General features: G+C 55.3%; 1 protein-coding gene across 2 annotated transcripts; it reads right to left on the bottom strand.

Annotated features, from left to right (window-relative positions):
* Nucleotides 1-1,936: 1,936 nt before the first annotated feature.
* ATP1B2 (ATPase Na+/K+ transporting subunit beta 2) lies at nucleotides 1,937-15,293 on the bottom strand. Of its 2 annotated transcripts, XM_033084330.2 has the most exons (9): nucleotides 15,074-15,293; nucleotides 11,428-11,556; nucleotides 9,262-9,366; nucleotides 7,417-7,622; nucleotides 6,327-6,383; nucleotides 5,842-5,865; nucleotides 4,913-4,930; nucleotides 3,870-3,968; nucleotides 1,937-2,275 (listed from the first exon to the last, which is right to left on the bottom strand). In XM_033084330.2, exons 1-9 carry the CDS (start codon nucleotides 15,183-15,185, stop codon nucleotides 2,111-2,113), a joined length of 915 nt encoding a protein of 304 aa, XP_032940221.1. In that variant the 5' UTR covers nucleotides 15,186-15,293; the 3' UTR covers nucleotides 1,937-2,110. The 2 variants fall into 2 exon arrangements, with proteins under 2 accessions (XP_032940221.1, XP_032940222.1); XM_033084331.2 differs by lacking the exons at nucleotides 4,913-4,930; nucleotides 5,842-5,865 and having other exon boundaries at nucleotides 15,074-15,280.
* Between the last annotated feature and the right edge of the window lie 6,149 nt (nucleotides 15,294-21,442).

The following is a 21,442-nucleotide window of genomic DNA, read 5'->3' as shown; positions in this document are numbered from 1 at the left end:
AAGAAAAGAGCAAAAAAAATGGGCCACAAAAGGTAAAAAATGGTGAAGAAAGGCTCAAAAATGGTAAAAAGTAAAAAGCACCAAAAAACGATGAAATAAAACCCCAAAACCACCAAAAAATCCCCAAAATTCACCCCACAACAAAGCTTGGCGGACATTTTGGATCTCATTTGCATAACGGTGGCCATCTTGGCCCTCTCAGCCAATGGCGGCCTTGCTCTTCCGCCATGTTGGCGGCCATCTTGGCCTTCATCTCCACAGCCACCGGCACCATCTTGGCTTCCACCCACCCCCATCTGCGGCCGCCATCTTGCTCTCAACTCACCGGTGTCAGCCATCTTGGAGTGCTGGCAGCCATCTTGATCCCCCCACACCACCATGATGGTTCTAGAACCAGCGGCGGCCATTTTGAGCCCAATCCCTGCTCAGCACCATCCCTGCCGCGACAGCCATCTTGTTCTTATCACCACACCCACAGCAGCCATCTTGCCTGGCAGCCATCTTGTTCCTTATCACCACAACCACAGCAGCCATCTTGCCCGGCAGCCATCTTGTTCCTTATTGCCACACCCACAGCAGCCATCTTGTTCTTTATCGCCACACGCACAGCGGCCATCTTGCCCGGCAGCCATCTTGTTCCTTATCGCCACACCCACAGCAGCCATCTTGCCCGGCAGCCATCTTGTTCTTTATCGCCACACGCATGGCAGCCATCTTGCTCGGCAGCCATCTTGTTCTTTATCACCACACCCACAGCAGCCATCTTGCCTGGTGGCCATCTTGTTTCTTATTGCCACATGCACAGCGGCCATCTTGGCCCCCTCTGAGATCACCTCTAAACCCCCCAAAAAACACCTCAAAAACACCAAACTTCCCCAAAACTCAGCAAATTTTTCTCAAACCCCACCAAGTTCCCCCAAAACCCACCTGATTTACCAAAAACTCAACAGATTTACCCAAAACTCACCCAGTTTTCCCAAATCTCACGAAATTTTCCCCAAACCCCACCAAATTCCCACAAAACCTATCAAATCCTCACAAAACTCCACCAAATCTCTCTCCCCCAAACTTACGGAAATTTCCCAAAACTCAACAAACTTCCCCCAAAACTCATCAAATTCGCCCAAACCCCATCAAATCCCCCCAAAACTACACCAAATTTTCCCCCAAAACTCCACCAAACCACCCCAAAACTCATTAAATTTCCCCCCAAACACATCAAATTAGCCCAAAACCCATCAAATCCCCCCAAAACTCACAAAATTTCCCTGAAACCCATCAAATCCCCACAAAACTCCACCAAATCTCCCCAAAACTTATATGGAATTTCCCCCAAACTCACCAAACTTCCCCCAAAACTCATTAAATTCCCCCAAAACCCATCAAATCCACCCAAAACTACACCAAATTTCCCCCAAATTCACCAAATTTCCCCCCAAAACTCCACCAAACCACCCCAAAACTTCACCAAACCTCCCCAAAACTCACAGAATTTCCCCCAAACCCCACCAAATCCCCCCAAAACTCATTAAATTCCCCCAAAACCCATCAAATCCACCCAAAACTACACCAAATTTCCCCCAAACTCACCAAATTCCCCCCAAACCTCCACCAAACCACCCCAAAACTTCACCAAACCTCCCCAAAACTCCACCAAATTTCCCCCAAACCCCACCAAATCCCCCCAAAACTCATTAAATTCCCCCCAAACCCATCAAATCCACCCAAAACTCACCAAATTTCCCCCAAACCCACGGAATTTCCCCAAAACTCACCAAATTTCCCCCCAAACCTCCACCAAACCACCCCAAAACCCACCAAATCCCCCCAAAACTCACAAAACTTCCCCCAAACCCACCCCAATCCCGCTTCGGGCGCCGATCTCTCGACGAGGCGACGCCGCCAACCCGCGACACGAGCGAGGAGAGGCCGGGGGGACGAGGCGGGGCCCTAGGGCACGGTTTAATCGATTCCTCATATAAAAAATACCTATGTACATTTATTCTGGGCGGGTTAGGAGCGCGCGGGGCGGGGCGGGGCGGGGCGGGGCCGTTAGCGGCGGGCGGGGGGCGGGCGGCGGCCGGGGCGCTACGGCGGGGGCCGGGCGGGGTCACTCGCGGTTGATGCGCAGGCGGAAGGCGACGCGCCCGGCGAATTTGTCGCGCTCGTCGTCGGTGCGGAGGCCGGCGGCGTTGAGGCGGCACTCGACGTGGTGGTCGACGTTGGCCGTGGCGTTGGGGAACTGCACAGCCACCACGGGCTGCGTGTAGTTCACCTGCGGGGGGAATTCCTGGGGTTGGCAGAAATTTCCTGGTTTTGGGGGGGAAATTTCCTGATTTTGGGGGAAATTTCTTGGTTTTAGGAGGAAATTTCTGATTTTTGGGGGGAATTTCTCAGTTTTAGGGGGGAATTTCCTGGGTTTAGGGGGAAATTTCCTGATTTTGGGGGAAATTTCTTGGGCTTAGGGGGAAATTTCTGGGTTTTAGGGGGAAATTTCTGGTTTTTGGGGGGAAATTTCCCAGTTTTGGGGGGCGAAATTTCCTGATTTTAGGGGAAGATGTTCCTGATTTTGGGGAAAATTTCCTGGTTTGGGGGGAAATTCGTGATTTGGGGGAGAAATTTCCTGGTTTTAGGGGAAAATTTCCTGGTGTTGGGAAAAGAATTCCTGGTTTTGGGGGGAAATTGATGATTGTTGGGGAAAACTTCCCAGTTTTAGGGGGAAAATTCCTGGGGTTTGGGGAAAATTTCTGGGTTTTGGGGGAAATTTCCCAATTTTGGGGGAAATTTCCTGGTTTTGGGGGAAATTTCCTGGTTTGGGGGGATAATTTCCCAGTTTTGGGGGGAAATTTCTGATTTTTGGGGGAAATTTCCGGGTTTTGGGGCAAATTTCCTGATTTTTTGGGGATAATTTCCCAGTTTTGGGGGGAAATTGATGATTTTTGAGGGAAATTTCTGGGCTTTTGGGGGGACATTTCAGATTTTTAGAGGAAATTTCCCAGTTTTGGGGGGAAATTGATGATTTTTGGGTGAAATTTCCCAATTTTGGGGGAAGTTTCCTGGTTTTAGGTGAACTTTCCTGGTTTTGGGGGAAAATTTCCTGGTTTTAGGGGCAAATTTCCCGGTTTTAGGGGAAAATTCCTAGTTTGGGGGGAAATTTCTGGTTTTTGGGGGAAATTTCCCAGTTTTGGGAGGAAATTAATGATTTTTGGGGAAATTTCTGGTTTTTGGGGGGAAAGTTCCTGGTTTTGGGAGAGGTATCCTAGGTTTGGAGGGAGATTTTTGGTTTTGGGGGGAAATTTCCTGGTTTGGGGGGAAATTTCCTGGGTTTTTTGGGGAAATTTCTTGGGTTTTGGGGGGAAATTTATGTTTTTTGGGGGAAATGTCCCAGTTTTGGGGGGAAAATTTCCCAGTTTTGGGCAAAATTTCCTGGTTTTGGGGGAAATTTCTGGTTTTAGGGGGGAATTTCCTGGTTTTAGGGGGGAAATTTCCCGATTTTGGGGGAAATTTCCTGGTTTTAGGAGAAAATTTCTGGGGTTTGGGGGGAAATTCCCAGGTTTTGGGGTTTTTGGGTTCCCCAGGGATTTTGAGTGCCCAGGTTTTGGGGTTCCAGGGGGTTTTTGGGGTCCCAGGTTTTTGAGGTCAGGGTTTTTGGGGATTTTGGGGTCCTAGGTTTTGGGGTCCTGGGGGTTTTTGGGGTCCCAGGTTTTGGGATTTTTGGGATTTTTGGGGTTTGGGGCTCACGTGCACTCTCTTGCCGTAGTAGGGGAAGTACACGAGATCCCAGGGCTGGGATTTTTGGGGTCCCAGATTTTGGGGTTTCGGGGTTTTTGGGGTCCCAGGCTGTGGGATTTTGGGATTTTGGGGCTCACGTGCACTCTCTTGCCGTAGTAGGGGAAGTACATGAGGTCGATGGAGCCGTTGGGGGGGAAGAGCTGCAGGGGGCCCAGCAGGGCGGCGTCCTCCTCGCGCTGCAGGGACACCGGGGGGGGGTCCCCAAAATGTCCCCAAGGACACTGAGGGTCCCCAAAATGTCCCCAAGGACACCGGGGGGTCCCCAAAATGTCCCCAAGGACACCGAGGGGTCCCCAAAATGTCTCCAAGGGAACCTGACCCCCCCTAAAATTTCCCCACCCCGATATTCCCCCCCGACCCCATTAAATGTCCCCTAAAATTCAGTTCAATATATGAAAAAATTAAAATTTTAAAATTAAAATTAAAATGTTAGAATTAAAATCAAAATTTTAGAATTAAAATTAAAATTTTAGAATGAAAATCAAAATGTTAGAATTAAAATTAAAATGTTAAAATTAAAATTAAAATTTTAGAATGAAAATCAAAATGTTAGAATTAAAATTAAAATGTTAGAATTGAAATTAAAATGTTAGAATTAAAATTAAAATTTCAAAATTAAAGTTAAAAATTTAAAATTAAAATTTAAATGTTAGATTTAAAATTAAAATTGTAAAATTAAAGTTAAAAATTTAAAACTAAAATTAAAATTTCAAAATTAAAAATTTAATTTCATTCCCCTCAGGACCCCCCCCAAAAAATGACCCTTAAAAACCTCCCAGACTCCCCCCAAAATATTCCAGGGACCCCCCCCCAGTTTGTCCCAGTCTGTCCCAGTGCCCCCCAGTTTGTCCCAATACCCCCCAGTCTGTCCCAGTGCCCCCCCAGTTCATCCCAGTTCAGCCCAGTTCAGCCCAGTCCCCTCCCAGTTGATCCCAGTGCCCCCCCAGTTCATCCCAGTCTGTCCCAGTTCATCCCAGTCCCCTCTCAGTTCATCCCAGTACCCCCTAGTCTGTCCCAGTGCCCCCCCAGTTCATCCCAGTTCATCCCAGTGCCCTCCCAGTCCATCCCAGTCTGTCCCAGTGCCCCCCCAGTCTGTCCCAGTCCATCCCAGTGCCCTTACGGTGGTGGCCGAGTGTCCCTGGGCCCCGCGGGCAGCGAGAGAGAGACAGACAGAGGGACATGGGGACATTGGGGACAGACAGAGGGACATGGGGACAGACAGAGGGACATGGGGACACTGGGGGGACATTTAAAACACTGGGGACATTTGGGAACATTTGGGGACATTTAAAACATTGGGGACAGACAGAGGGACATTGGGGACATCATTGGGGACATTTAACACACTGGGGACATTGAGGGGACATTTGGGGACACATTGGGGACATTTAAAACATTTAAAACATTGGGGACACATTGGGGACATTGGGGACACAGAAGCTCTGGGGACACCCAGCAGGGTTTGGGGGTGACAGCTGCAAATTTTGGGGTGAAAAACCCCAAATTTGGGGACGGCCAGCGCAGATTTTGGGGGCTCCCGGGGGGATTTTGGGGTGAAAAAAGCAAATTTTGGGATTCCTAAAAGGATTTTGGGGTGAAATCGGCAGATTTTGGGATTCCTAAAAGGATTTGGGGGTGAAATTCTGGGATTTGGGATTTTGGGATTTGGGATTTTGGGATTTTTGGGATTTGGGAATTTTGGGGATTTTGGGATTTGGGAATTTTGGGGATTTTGGGATTTGGGGATTCTGGGATTTTTGGATTTGGGGATTTTGGGATTTGGGATTTGGGATTTTGAAATTTTGGGATTTTTGGATGTTTGGATTTTGGGATGTTGGGATTTTGGGGATTTGGGGATTTTGGGGATTTGGGTTTTTTTGGGATTTTTGGGATTTTGGGATTTGGGATTTTGGAGATTTTGGGGATTTGGGATTTTGGGATGTTGGAAATTTTGGGATTGGGGATTTTGGGATTTTTGGGATTTGGGGATTTTGGGATTTTTGGGGATTTTTGGGAGGCTCCAGAGAGACCCAACCCCTCCCCCCTTACCAGGTCACCCTTGGTCCGGGGCCGCTGGGCAGAGACAAGAGACAGTGAGGGGACAGTGGGGACATCTGGGACATTGGGGACATTGGGGACAGTGGGGACATTTGGGGACATTGGGGACAGTGAGGACACTGGGGACAGTGGGGACACTGAGGGGACATTGGGGACAGTGGGGGACAGTGGGGGACAGTGGGGACATTTGGGGACATTTGGTGACACTGGGGACACTGAGGACATTTGGGACATTTAGTGACACTGGGGACATTGTGGACACCAGAAGTGACACTTGGAGACATTGGGGGGACACTGGGGTCATTCGGGACATTTGTGAACATTTGTGAACATTGTGGACTTTTGGGGACACCAGAAGTGACACTTGGGGACACTGGGGGGACACTGAGGGTGGCACTGGGGGGGTTGTTGACACCAGGGGGGGTTGGTGACACCAGGGGGGTTTGGGGACACCGGGGGGGACACGGTGACGTCACCTTGGCGGCGCAGACGATGTTGATGCTCTTGTTCTTCCCCGGGAAGAAGTTGATGACCTGCGGGACCAGTACGGACCAGTATGAACCAGTATAAACCACTATGAACCAGTACAGACCAGTATAGACCAGTGTGGACCAGTATGGACCACTATAAACCAGTATGGGCCAGTACAGAACAGTATGGACCACTACGGACCAGTACAGACCAGTATGGACCAGTATGAACCACTATGGGCCAGTATAGACCAGTATGGACCAGTACGGACCAGTACAGACCAGTATAGGCCAATAAGGACCAGTCTGGACCAGTATGGAGCAGGAAGCAGCACTGAGCAGTGACCTCCCAGTGCTCCCAGTCCCTCCCAGTGCCCCCAGCTCACCCTGTTGACCTTGACCAGCACGCAGGGCTGGCCCCAATCCCCTCCCAGTCCATCCCAGTCCATTCCAATCCCCTCCCAGTCCATCCCAGTCCATTCCAATCCCCTCCCAGTCCCTCCCAGTCTGTCCCAGTCCATCCCAGTCCCCTCCCAGTCCCTCCCAGCGCCCCCAGCTCACCCTGTTGACCTTGACCAGCACGCAGGGCTGTCCCAAATCCCCTCCCAGTGCTCCCAGTCCCTCCCAGTCCATCCCAGTGCCCCCAGTTTCCTCAGTACTGACCCTGTTGACCTCAACCAGCAGGCAGGGTTGGCCCCAATCCCCTCCCAGTCCCTCCCAGTCCATCCCAGTCCCTCCCAATCCCATCCCAGTCCATCCCAGTCCCTCCCAGCCCATCCCAATCCCATCCCAGTCCATCCCAGTGCCCCCAGTTTCCTCAGTACTGACCCTGTTGACCTTGACCAGCACACAGGGCTGGCCCAAATCCCCTCCCAGTCCCTCCCAGTGCTCCCAGTGCTGACCCTGTTGACCTTGACCAGCACGCAGGGCTGACCCCACTCCCTCCCAGTCCCTCCCAGTCCCCCCAGCTCACCCTGTTGACCTTGACCAGCATGCAGGGCTGCCCCCAATCCCCTCCCAGTCCATCCCAGTCCATCCCAATGCCCTCCCAGTCCCTCCCAGTGCCCCCAGTGCCCCCAGTCCCCCCAGTACTGACCCTGTTGACCTTGACCAGCACGCAGGGCTGCCCGTTGCCGTAGCCGTAGTCACCGTGGGGCTCCAGGCCGGCGCAGGGCCCCAGCAGGGAGCGGTTGAAGCGACAGGCGCGCTTCGGGTAGTTGGGGACGCTGTCGTCCGGCTGCTCGTTGTAGCGGCCGGCCGGGCACGCGGCGTTGCGCGCGGCCTGCACGCTGTCGTTGTACGCTGGGGGCGTCCCAGTACGGGTTAGGGGTGTCCCAGTATGGGTACGATCATCCCAGTACGGGTTAGGGGTGTCCCAGTATGGGTACGATCATCCCAGTACGGGTTAGAGGTGTCCCAGTATGGATGGAGTCATCCCAGTATGGGTTAGGGGTGTCCCAGTATGGGTTAGGGGTGTCCCAGTATGGGTGGAGTCATCCCAGTATGGGTTAGGGGTGTCCCAGTATGGATGGAGTCATCCCAGTACAGGTTAGGGGCATCCCAGTACGGGTTAGGGGCGTCCCAGTATGGATGGAGTCATCCCAGTATGGGTTAGGGGCGTCCCAGTACGGGTTAGGGGTGTCCCAGTATGGATAGAGTCATCCTAGTATTGGTTTGGGTCATCCCAGTATGGGTTAGGGGCGTCCCAGTATGGATGGAGTCATCCCAGTATGGGTTAGGGGCGTCCCAGTATGGGTTAGGGGTGTCCCAGTATGGATGGAGTCATCCCAGTATGGGTTAGGGGCGTCCCAGTATGGATAGAGTCATCCTAGTATTGGTTTGGGTCATCCCAGTATGGGTTAGGGGTGTCCCAGTATGGATAGAGTCATCCCAGCATGGATAGAATCATCCTAGTATTGGTTTGGGTCATCCCAGTATGGGTTAGGGGTGTCCCAGTATGGGTTAGGGGTGTCCCAGTATGGGTTAGAGGTGTCCCAGTATGGATAGAGCCATCCCAGTATGAGTTAAGGTCATCTCAGTAGAGTTAAAGTCATCCCAGTATGGGTTAGGGTCATCCCAGTATGGATAGAATCATCCCAGTATTGGTTTGGGTCATCCCAGTATGGGTTAGAGTCACCCCAGTATGGGTTAGGGGCGTCCCAGTATGGATAGGGTCATCCCAGTGTGGGTAAGGTCATCCCAGTATGGATGGAGTCATTCCAGTATGGGTTTGGGTCATCCCAGTATGGGTTAGGGGCGTCCCATTATGGTTTAGGGTCATGCCAGTATGGATATGATCATCCCAGTATGGGTTAGGGTCATCCCAGTATAGGCAGGATCATCCCAGTATGGGTTAGGGGCATCCCAGTATAGGCAGGATCATCCCAGTATGGGTTAGGGGCATCCCAGTATGGGTAAGGTCATCCCAGTATGGAAAGGATCATCCCAGTATGGGTTAGAGTCATCCCAGTATAGTTAAAGTCATCCCAGCATGGGTTAAGACCATCCCAGTATGGGTTAGGGGTGTCCCAGTATGGGTTAGGGGTGTCCCAGTATGGGTTAGGTTGTCCCAGTATGGATAGGGGCGTCCCAGTATAGACAGGATCATCCCAGTATGGTTAAAGTCATCCCAGTGTGGGCTAAGACCATCCCAGTATGGATAGACTCATCCCAGTATTGGTTTGGTCATCCCAGTATGGGGTAGGGTCATCCCAGTCAATCCCAGTTCCTCCCACTTCCCTCCCAATCCCCTCCCAGTCCCTCCCAGTCCTTCCCAGTCCCCTCCCAATCCCCCCCAGTCCCCTCCAGTGCCCCTCCAATCCCTCTCCAGTCCCCCCTCATTCCCTCCCAGTCCCCTCCCAGTCCCTCCCAGTCCCCCTCAATCCCCTCCCAGTCCCCCCCAGTCCCTCCCAGTCCCTCCCAGTGCCCCCAGTTCACTCACGCTCCAGGAACTGGTGCAGGGCCCTCACGTACTGCAGCCAGGTCTGGCTCTGGCTCACGTTGAAGGTGACATCGAGACCCTCGGTGCAGGGACGGATCATCAGCCCTGGGGACAGTGAGGGGACACTGAGGGGACATCGGGGACACGGAGGGGACATTGGGGACAGAGGGGACACTGGGGACATTGGGGACATCAGGGACATTGGGGGGATTGGGGACAGTGGGGACATTGGGGACTGAAGGGACATTGGGGACGTTGAGAGGACACTGGGGACATCGGGGACATTGGGGGGATTGGGGACAGTGGGGACATTGGGGACAGAGGGGGCATTGAGGGGACATTGGGGACAGTGGGGGACATTAGGGGGATTGGGGACAGAGGGGACATTGAGGGATTGGGGACACTGGGGTCACAGTGGGGTGACACAGGGGACATGGAGGACACTGGGGAGGTGACACAGGGTGACATGCAGGGGGTGACACAAAGGTCACGAGGGGGTCACGAGGGGTGACACGAAGGGGTCACAGGAGGACACGGGGGGGGTGGGGGGGAGACACAGAGGAGGTCCCAAATCCCCCCAAACCCTTCAGTGCCCCCACCCCAAATCCCCCAAATCCTTCACCCCCAAATCCTTCCCCACCCCAAATCCCCCCACCCCAAACCCTTGACCCCCATCACCCCAAATCCCCCACCCCAAAAACCTTCACTCAAATTCCCCCCAAACCCTTCAACCCCATCCCCCCAAATCCTTCACAATCCCAACCCCAAATCCCCCCCAAACCCACCCCCCGACCCCAAATCTTTCACCCTCACCCCAAATCCCCCCCAAATCCTTCAACCCCATCACCCTAAACCCATCCCCATCCCAAATCCTTCACCCCCAAATCCCCCCCACCCCAAACCCTTCACCCTCACCCCAAATCCCCCCAAATCTTTCATCCCCACCCCAAATGCCCTCCCAAATCCTTCACCCCCATCACCCCAAATCCTTCACCCTCAAACACCCCCGACCCCAAATCCCCCTGCCCCAAACCCTTCACCATCACCCCAAATCCCCCAAATCCTTCACCCCAACCCCAAACCCTTTCACCCTCATCACCCCAAATCCTCCCCAGACCAACCCCCCGACCCCAAATCTTTCACCTCACCCCAAATCCCCCCCCCAAATCCTTCAACCCCATCACCCCAAACTCTTGCCCCCAACCCAAATCCCCCCCAAACCCACCCCCCGACCCCAAATCTTTCACCCCCATCCCAAATCCCCCCCAAATGCTTCACCCCATCACCCCAAATTCTTCATTCAAATCCCCCAAACCCTTCACCCCCATCACCCCAAATCCCCCCGACCCCAAATCCACAAATCCCCCAAACCCTTCACCCCCACTCCAAATCCCCCCCAAATCCCCCCGACCCCAAATCCCCCTGCCCCAAACCCTTCACCATCACCCCAAATCCCCCAAATCCTTCACCCCCGCCCCAAACCCTTCACCCCCATCACCCTAAATCCCCCCAAACCAATTCCCCCGACCCCAAATCTTTCACCTCACCCCAAATCCCCCCCCAAATCCTTCAACCCCATCACCCCAAACCCTTCACCCCCATCCCCCCAAATCCCCCACAAACCCACCCCCCGACCCCAAATCTTTCACCCTCACCCCAAATCCCCCCCAAACCTTTCAACCCCATCACCCCAAACCCTTCCCCCGACCCCAAATCCCCCCCAAATTCCCCCCGCCCCAAATCCCCCCCACCCCAAACCCCCCAAATTCTTCACCCAAATTCCCCCAAATCCCTCACCCCCACCCCAAACCCTTCACCCTCATCACCCCAAATCCTCCCCAGACCAACCCCCTGATCCCCAAATCCCCCCGACCCCAAATCCCCCTGACCCCAAACCCATCCACGCCCTAAATCCCCCAAATCCTTCACCCCCGACCCCAAACCCTTCACTCAAATCCCCCGACCCCAAACCCCCCGACCCCAAACCCCCCGACCCCAAACCTCCCGACCCCAAATCCCCCCATCCCAAACTTCCCAAATTCTTCACCCAAATTCCCCCAAATCCTTCACCCCCAACCCCAAACCCCTTCACCCTCATCACCCCAAATCCCCCCCAAACCAACCCCCCGACCCCAAACCCCCCGACCCCAATCCCGCTCCCCTCACCGGGGGTCAGCAGCCGGTCCTGGTACTTGGGCACGTGGGGATCGACGCTCTGCAGCATCACCCACATGGTGAGGGCGAAGAGCCCAGCCAGGAACCCGTAAAACACCAGGTAGAACAGCAGGATCAGCCCTGGGGGGGAATTTGGGGGGTCAGGAACCCCAAAAATGAAACCCCAAAAATGAAACCCCAAAAATCCCACCCTAAATGGTTCAAAAATCCCCGAAATCCCGCCAAAAACGGGTGAAAAATCCCCCAAATTGGGAATAAATCACAAAATAAATCAGCAGGATCAGCCCTGGGGGCGAAATTTGGGGGGTCGGGAACCCCAAAAATGAAATTCCTGTGAGGAAAAACATCCCTGGAGTCCCAAAATTCCCAAAAATCCCACTCAAAATGGGTGAAAAATGCCAAATTCCCCCCAAAATGGTTCAAAATTCCCAAAAATCCCACCCTAAATGGTTCAAAAATCCAAAAAACCCACCCAAAATGGGTGAAAAAGCCCCCAAATTTGGAATAAATCATAAAATAAATCAGGTTGGAGCAGCAGGATCAGCCCTGGGGGGAAATTTGGGGGCTCGGGAACTCCAAAAATGAAACCCCAAAAATGAAATCCCAAAAATCCCACCCTAAATGGTTCAAAAATCCCAAAATTCCCACTCAAAATGGTTTAAAAATCCCCAAAATTGGGAATAAATCACAAAATAAATCAGGTTGGAATAGCAGGATCAGCCCTGGGGGGGAAATTTGGGGGGTCGGGAACCCCAAAAATGAAATCCCCGTGAGGAAAAACTCCCCTGGAGTCGAAAATCCCAAAAATCCCAAAAAAATCCCCGAAATCCCACTCAAAATGGTTCAAAAATCCCAAAATTCCCGCCCAAAATGGTTCAAAAATCCCAAATTTGGGTGTCAATTCCAAAATAAATCAGGTTGGAGCAGCAGGATCAGCCCTGGGGGGGGAAATTTGGGGGGTCGGGAACCCCAAAAATGAAATTCCCGTGAGGAAAAACCTCCCTGGGGTCGGAAATCCCAAAAATTCCACCCTAAATGGGTGAAAAATCCCCAAAATTCGCCCCAAAATTCCCAAAAATCTTCCCTGGGCGCCTCAAATGCGTCCCCAAATTGTCCCCAAATCTGCTCTGATCCCATCAAAACCCCTCAAAATGCCCCAAAAAACCCCAAAACTGCCCTGAACCCCCCGAATTCTAATTAATTTACCCCATAAATGTCAATTAACCCAAAAATTGCCCCAAATATTCCCCAAAATTGGCCAAATCCCATCCAAATATCCCCAAAAATTGCCTCAAACGTCCCAAATTCTCATTCATTTACCCCATTCAATTAATTTATCCCATGAAACTGCCCCAAAAAACCCCAATAATTACCCCAAACTCCTCAAATTCTCATTCATTTACCCCATTCAACTAATTTATTAATTGAATTTATTAATTTATCCCATTAAATTGCCCCAAATACCCCCCAAAATTACCCCAATCCCATCCAAATACCCCTAAAATTGCCCCAAATTCCCCCAAAATTGCCCCAAACTTCTCAAATTCTCATTCATTTACCTCATTCAATTAATTTATCCCATGAAACTGCCCCAATTACCCCCCAAAATTGCCCCAATCCCATCCAAATACCCCAAAAATTGCCCCAAAAATCTCAAATTCTCATTCATTTACCCCATTAAATTAACTTATCCCATGAAACTGCCCCAAAATTGCCCCAAAAAACCCAAAACTGCCCCAAATAACCCCCAAAAATCTGCCCCAAACTCCTCAAATTCTCATTCATTTACCCAGTAAATTTCAAATAACCCCAAAACTGCCCCAAAATCCCCCCAAAATCATCCCAATCCCATCCAAATACCCCAAAAATTGCCCCAAAAATCTCAAATTCTCATTAATTTACCCCATTAAATTAATTTATCCCATGAAACTGCCCCAAAATTGCCCCAAAAATCTGCCCTGAACTCCTCAAATTCTCATTATTTTATCCCATGAATGTCCAATGACTCCAAAACTGCCCCAAATACCCCCGAAATTGCCCCAAACTCCTCAAATTCTCATTCATTTACCCCATTCAATTAATTTATTAATTGAATTTATTAATTTATCCCATTAAACTGCCCCAAATACCCCCCAAAATTGCCCCAAACTCCTCAAATTCTCATTAATTTACCCAGTAAATTTCAAATAACCCCAAAACTGCCCCAAATATTCCCCAAAATTACCCCAATCCCATCCAAATACCCCAAAAATTACCCCAAACTCCTCAAATTCCCATTCATTTACCCCATTAACTTAATTTATCCCACGAAACTGCCCCAAAATTGCCCCAAAAATCTGCCCTGAACTCCTCAAATTCTCATTAATTTATCCCATAAATGTCCAATAACCCCAAAACTGCCCTAAATACCCCAAAAATTACCCCAAATTCCCCAAAAATTGCCCCAAACCCCCCAAAAATCCCCCAAAATTCCGCCCCGACCCCCCCCAAATCCACTCCGGGAGCTCCCAAATGGTCCCAAACTCACCCCAAAAACCCCCAAAAATCGCTTTAAAATCCCCCCCAAACCTTCGGGACCCCCCCAAACCCAACCCCCGACCCCTCCCCAAACCCCCAGGACCCCCCCAAACCTCCCCGGACCCCCCCAGACCCCCCCGAGCCCCCCCCCCAAATCCCCCCCCAGACGTTTAAATCCCCACCGGAGCCATCTGTCCATTGGGGGGGGGTGGGGAGGGGTTTGGGGGGGAATTTGGGGGTTTCCCTCCTCCCCCCTCCCCATTTTGGGGGTCCCCATGGATGGGGGGGGGGATGGGGGGGTCGGGATGTTCAGACCCCTCCCCAGATTTGGTTTGGGGGGGGGTCCCGGTGGTTCCCATCCCCCACCCCCAGACCGTGACCTACTTTTGGAGCGGAGCGCGACAGATGGGGGGGGGGGGATTGGGGGGGGGCTCAAAGCCACCCCCGCCCCCCCCCCTCCCCACCCCCCAATTTGTCCTCTTGACCCCCCCCCCCCCCCCAAATTCCCATCCCCCATCGTCGCCTCATCGGGGGGAAAAAAAAATTTGGGGGGACATCCCCCCTAAAAAAATAAAAATAAATAAATAAATTAAAAGGAGGGGGGGGTCTCCAAGCAGCGCCCCCCAATTGCACCCATGGGGGCGCCCCCCACCCCATAATGCGGCTTTAAAAGGGGGTACCCCCAAATTCTCATTTAGTTTTGGGGTGGGACCCCCAAATTCCCACTCAGTTTTGGGGTGGGGGTCCCCCAAAAATTGCGCCGCTATGGGAGGGGGTTTGGTGCTGAGGGGGGGTCTCTGAGCATCCCCCCGCCCCCAATTTGGGACCCCCCGAATCACCCCCATATTTTGGGGGGGGTCAGTGCACCCCCTCCCACCTCACCCCGTTTTTTTTTGGGGGGGGGTCCTGATGCACCCCCCACCCCATCGCACCCATTTGGGGTGGGGGGTCCTGGGGAAATCCCTAAACCCCCCTCCCCAAATTCAAGGATCCCCCAAATTCCCAATTAAAGGGGGGAATTCCCAGCCCCGCCGCACCCCTTAACCCCCCCCCCCCCCAAAAAATAGGGGTGAGGGGGTGACCCCACGACCCCCCCCCAAAATAAAAACCCCCAACTCACCCCAACTGGAACCAGTCCTGCCCAGGAACTGGCGCGTGCGGGGGTCCCACAGGAACGCTCGCCACTCGGCCACCACTTGCCCGCAGCTCCTCTTCTCCTTGTCCCGCGCCATCACGGGGGGTCCGCGCGTGTCCCCTCCCCCTCCCCGGTGTCCCCCCCCCTCCCCCTCCGCGCTCGGTGCTGCCGCTCCGGCTCCGCCCGCGCCGGGACTCGAACCCGCGACTCCCCCGCGCCGCCCGCGCCGCTGCCCTTTATGGGCTCGGAGGCCACGCCCACCTCGCTCAAGCCACGCCCACCGCTCTCAAACCACGCCCATCTCGCCGCTTTACAGCCACGCCCCTTCTGCTCCATTGAGGTTACCATTAAGCGAAGCCACGCCCCCTTTTATGTTAATGAGGCATGTCAAAGTCACGCTGATCACGCCCCTTTATGGTAATTAGGTTTTAATTAATTACGCCCCACCTTTATGCTAATAACAGCAGATTTCAATTAATCACCCCGCCCCTTATGCTAATAGGGATTTAAAAGCCCTAGGAGGCCCCGCCCCTTATGCTAATAAGGGTTGGTTTAAATTAATTAAATTATTCTAATAACGACTGGCTTTAATTAATTATGCCCCATCCTTTACGTTTATAATGATGGGCTTTAATTAATTACACCGCATCCCTCATGGTAATAATGATGGGTTTTAATTAATTACATCCCGTCCCTTATGGTAATAACGATGAGTTTTAATGAATTACACCCCATCCCTTATGGTAATAATGATGGGTTTTAATTAATTACATCCCGTTCCTTATGGTAATAATGATGGGTGTTAATTAATTACACCCTGTCCCTTGTGGTAATAATGTCAACTGTTAATTAAAAACTCTCCTTATGCTAATGTTGAAGCCCCTCCCATTATGCTAATAGCAGCTGCTACAGCCCTAAGCCACGCCTTTTATGCTAATTAACGAATCTGTAGCACGCTCTTCATGCCCTTTATGCTAATTAAGCTTTACCAAGCCATAAACCCCGCCCCTTATGCAAATAAGTGTCACAGACTTCCATAAACCACGCCCCTTATGCTAATGAGGGCTTTAATTATTCCTTGTACCTCCCCAGGCCCCGCCCCCAGCGCGCGGCCCCGCCCCTTTGTCCATATAAGGGGCTAACATTCATATGCTAATGAGGGGGCGTGGCCTCCCGGAGGTTCCCACGTCCCCCATTGAGAGATTTGGGGACGGGGTCGGGGGGGGCTCTTAAAGGGACCGCGCTCAAATGGGGGCGGGGGATAGTGGGGGGGATTGGAGGGGTAACTGGGAGCACTGGGGGGTTACTGGGAGTACTGGGAATGGGAACTGGGAGCACTGGGAACGGCCAGGCTCGGTAATTAGCGAGGAGGGGGCGGGGCTCGGTAATTGTGGGCGGGGCCTGCGCGGGGTCACTCCAGGTCAAATCTGGGGACACCCCCCCCCTCCCCCAAACGTTCCCAGTCCCGCTCCCAGTTCTCCCAGTCCCAAACTGGTCAGCCTGGGAAACAAAATGGGGAGGGAAGGGCTCGGAAATCCGAGGAGGGGTCCCCAAATTTTGGGGGGGGGTGGGACTCAGAAATCCCCGAATTTTGGGGGAGAACCCAAGAATTTGGGGTGGGGGGGGGGGGGCTTTTTGGGAAGGGATATTCAGGAATTTTGGGGAGGGGGTCCAGAGATTTTGGGGGGGAGGTCTCAAGCATGGGGAGGGGGGAGTCCCCAAAATTCTCGGGTGGGGGTCCCAAATATCGGTAGGGAGGGGTCCAGGAGTCCTGGGGGGGCTCAAATTTGGGGGGGGGGCTCAAATTTGGGGGGGACGCGATGGAGGAGGATGCGATCGGCTGGAGGGGGGCCCAAAAAAAATCCGGGGGGGCCCCAAAATATCCGGTGGGGGGACCCAAAAGAATCAGGGGGGGCCCCGAAAGGATCCAGGGGAGCCCCAAAATGATCCGAGGGGGCCCCAAAATATCCGGGGGGGTCCCGAGAGGATCTGGGGGGGCCCCAAAAAGACCCGGGGGGGCCTCAAAATGAACCGGGGGGTCCCCCAATAGTTCCGGGGGGGCCCGGAAAGGATCCGGGGGGGCCCCAAAAAGACCCGGGGGAGCCTCAAAATGAACCGGGGGGGCCCCAAATGAACCAGGGGATCCCCAGAAAGATCCGGGAGGGCCCTAAAACAAACCAGGGGAGCCCCAAAGGATCCGGAGAGTCCCCAAAAGGATCCGGGGGGGCTCTAAAACAAACTGGGGGGGCCCCAAAAAGACCCGGGGGGGCCTCAAAATGAACCGGGGGGGCCCCGAAAAAGATCCGAGGGGGCCCTAAAAGGATCCGGGGGAGCCCCGAAAGGATCCGAGGGGTCCCCAAAGGAACCGGGATGTCCCGAAAGGATCCGGGGGGCCCCAAAGGAACCGGGATGGACCCGAAAGGATCCCGGGATGTCCCGAAAGGATCCGGGGGGGCCCCAAACGGATCCGAGGGGTCCCCAAAGGAACCGGGATGTCCCGAAAGGATCCGGGGGGGCCCTAAACCAAACCGGGGGGGCCCCGAAAGGATCCGGGGGGGCCCCGAAAGGATCCGGGGGGGGCCCCGAAAGGATCCGGGGGGGCCCCGTCCGGCCGCGCGTGCCCGGCCGAGCGCTCGCAGCTCCCCGGTAACGGCGCGTCCCGGCGGGAGCGGCCGCCAAAAACCCCCCCGGGCCCCCCGAACTGCGGGGGGGGGGGTCCCGGATGTCCCGGGGGAGTCCCGGATTCCTGGGGGGGTCCTGGATTTCCCTGGGGGGGTTCAGAATTCCTGGGGGGTCCTGGATTTCCGGGGGGATCCGGAATTCCCGGGGGTTTCCCCGATCAATGGAAAGGGTTCCGAATTCCTGGGGGAGGCTCCCGAATTTCTGGAGGGTCCCGAATTTCTGGAGGTGTCTCGAATTTCTGGGGGGGTCCCGAATCCGTGGGAGGGGATCCCCGAATTCCCGGGGGAGGGGGCGGTCCTGGATATCCCCGGGTGATTCGGAATTCACGGGAATTCCCCGATCCATGGGGAGGGGTCCCGAATTGTCGGGGAGGTCCCGAATTCCTGGGGGTTCCAGAATTCCTGGGGGGGTCCTGGATATCCCGGAGGGGTCTTGGATTCCTGGGGGGGTTCAGAATTTCTGGAGGGGTTCAGAATTCCCGGGGGTTTCCCCGATCCATGGGGAGTTCCCAAATTCCCGAGGGGGTCCCGAATTCCCGGGAGTTCCCCAATCAATGGGGAGGGGTCTCGAATTCCCGGGAATTCCCCAATCATTGGGGAGGGGTCCCGAATTTCCGAGGGAGTCCCGAATTCCCGGGAATTCCCCGATCAATGGGGAGGGGTCCCGAAATCCCACGATCGATTGGGGAGACCCCCGGGATCAATCGATCCCCCGTGATCAGTTCTGGGGGTCCCCCAGGATCCAAAAGGGGGGTCCCGACACCTGAGCCCCCCCAGGATCAATTGTGGGGGGGGTCTCCTGGGAACTCAAGATCCCTAAATTTAATTTGGGGGGGTCCAGGACATTTGGATCCCCCGGAATTAAGGGAGGGGGGACCCCCATGGTTAATTGGGGGGGGTCCTGGGGTTATGGGGGGTCCCTGGGAATTATGGGGAGGGGTCCCGGGGTTAATGGGGAGGGGCCCCACGTTCCTGACCCCCCCGGGGTTAACACGGGGGGTTAATCCAGGATAATTTTCGGGGGTTCCCCCATTCCCGGTTTCCCCGGGATCAATGAGGGGGGGTCCCCCAGGGTGAGAAGCCCCAGGGGGGGCTGTGGGGGGGTTTGGGGTGGGGTCGGGGGGGGGGGGTCGGGGGTGGCCGCCCCCGGGGGATTTGGTTAATCCCCGGGCGGGGCTAATCCGGCCCCGGGGCACCGGGACCCGCGCGGGGTCGGGGCAGCTGCGCAGGTGAGAACGGGGGGTCCCCCCGGGGGGGGGTGGGGGTCGTGGGGGGGGGTCCCGAGAGGGTGGTCACATGGGTGGGGGTCGCGGGGTTCGGGATATTTGGGTGTTCCGAATATTTGGGGTATTGGGGGTCGTGGGGTTCGGGGGATTTGGGGGCTGTGATGTTCGTGGGGAGGGGGCTGGGGGTCCCTAAGGAATGAGGGGGGGTCACACTGGGGGGGTCGGGGGTCTCTGAGGGTCTGGGGTCTCTGAGGGTCAGGGGTCTCTGGAGTTGGGGGTCACTGAGGGTCGGGGGTCACCGAGGGGGGTCGGGGGTCACTGGGGGGGGTCGGGGGTCACTGGGGGGGGATCTCTGGGGGTCGGGGGTCTCTGGAGTTGGGGGTCTCTGAGGGTCGGGGGTCACCGAGGGGGGGTCGGGGGTCTCTGGGGGTCTCTGAGGGGGGGTCTGGGGTCTCTGAGGGTCGGGGGTCTCTGAGGGGGGGTCTCTGGAGTTGGGGTTTCCCTAAAGAATAAAAAGGGAGGGGTCGTGGACATCTGGGGCTCGTGGGGTCAGGGGTGGGGGTCCCCAAGATGTCCCCTGGGGGTCCTGGGTACTTGAATTCCATTTGGGTCAATTGGGGGGGGTCGGGGGTCGTGGATATTTGGGGGTCAAAGGTTGGGGGTCCCCTGGAGTTGGGGGAGTTTCCTGGATATTTGAGTCCCATGGGGTCAATGTGGGGAGGGGTCGTGGGAGCCCGGGGTCAGAGTTCAGGGGGGCTGGGAGGGGTCCTGGGGGTCATCGCGGGGGGGGTCTCCGAGAGGGGGAAATCCTGGGGGGGGGTCCTGGGGTTAATGGGAGGGGTCCCCAGGGCTAGAGAAGGAGGGGTCCATGGATTTGAGGGGGGGTCCCCGAGGGTTGGGGAGGGGTCCGTGAATTTGGGGGAGGGTCCCCATGTTCAGCAGGGTCAGAGGGGTCTCCAGGACACCCCTGAAGGGGCGGGGGTCCCACGGGGAGGGGAGGGGGGTGAAATGGTCCCTCCCCCACGCCCCCCACCCCCGTAGGATCCACCCCATGGTGCGGGGGTGGGTGGTCTCTCCCAGAATGCTTTGTGGCCCATTTTTTTTTTAATTTTGGGGGGGGGGATGACCCCGTTCCCATCCCGCCCCGCGGCCCCGGGGCCTGTCGGGATATCCCGGTGTTAGGGGGGGGGGTCGGGGGGGGGCTCTCGTGCGAGGGAAAGCGGCTTAGGCACGCGCTGAGCCGCTTATGCTAATTATAGCGCGGGCCCTTTAAGAGACCCGAACCCCCCCCCCCCCCCCTCAACTCGGGGGGGTTAATCCGGGGGGCGGGGGCGGGGGGGGCGTGGTCACATCCTCGTGCAGCGCACGAGGGACCCCCCAGACCCTCCCCAAATGTCAAAGCTGGGACCCCCTAATAGGTTAGACCCCCCCATGTGTCACACCAGGGACCCCCCACTCCCACAGACCCCCCCAAAATGTCACACCAGGGACCCCCCACTCCCACAGAGCCCCCCATGTGTCACATGAGGGACCCCCCAGACCCCCTCAAAATGTCAAACCTGGGACCCCCAAATAGCTTAGACCCCCCCATGTGTCACACCAGGGACCCCCCACTCCCACAGACCCCCCCCAAAATGTCACACCAGGGACCCCCCCAATCTCCCAGACCCCCCCATGTCACACCAGGGACCCCCCACTCCCACAGACCCCCCCATGTGTCACATGAGGACCCCCCGGACCCCCCAGACCCCCCCCAAATGTCAAAGCTGGGATCCCTAAATAGCTTAGACCCCCCATGTGTCACACCAGGGACCCCCCACTCCCACAGACCCCCCCAAAATGTCAAACCAGGGACCCCTCAGACCCCCCCATGTCGCATCAGGGACCTCCCAGCCCTCCAGACCTCCCCTGAAATGTCAAACCAGGGACCCCCCAATTTCCCAGACCCCCCCATGTGTCACATGAGGGACCCCCCAGACCCCCTCAAAATGTCAAACCAGGGACCCCCAAACACCTCAGACCCCCCCCATGTGTCACACCAGGGACCCCCCACTCCCACAGACCCCCCCAAAATGTCAAACCTGGGACCCCCAAACACCACAGACCCCCCCATGTGTCACACCAGGGACCCCCCACTCCCACAGACCCCCCCAAAATGTCAAACCTGGGACCCCCAAGCAACTTAGATCCCCCCATGTGTCACACTAAGGACCCCCCAATCCCCTAGAGCCCCCCAGACCCCCCCCAAAATATAAAACCAGTGACCCCCAAACACCTCAGACCCCCTCATGTGTCACACCAAGGACCCCCAGACCCTCCCCAAATCCCACACGAGCCCCCCAGACCCCTCCCCAAACCTGACACACCCCTCCAATCCCACCAGTGACCCCACCAGTGTGTCTCCCCCCATTTCCCAGGTACCCAACCCCCCCCGCCCCCCGGCAGCC

The sequence above is a fragment of the Catharus ustulatus genome, chromosome 37, assembly GCF_009819885.2.
Source record: "Catharus ustulatus isolate bCatUst1 chromosome 37, bCatUst1.pri.v2, whole genome shotgun sequence".
Taxonomy (NCBI): Eukaryota; Metazoa; Chordata; class Aves; order Passeriformes; family Turdidae; genus Catharus; species Catharus ustulatus.
Note: the sequence above shows the minus strand (reverse complement) of the source record. Positions and strands in the feature narration are given on the sequence as shown.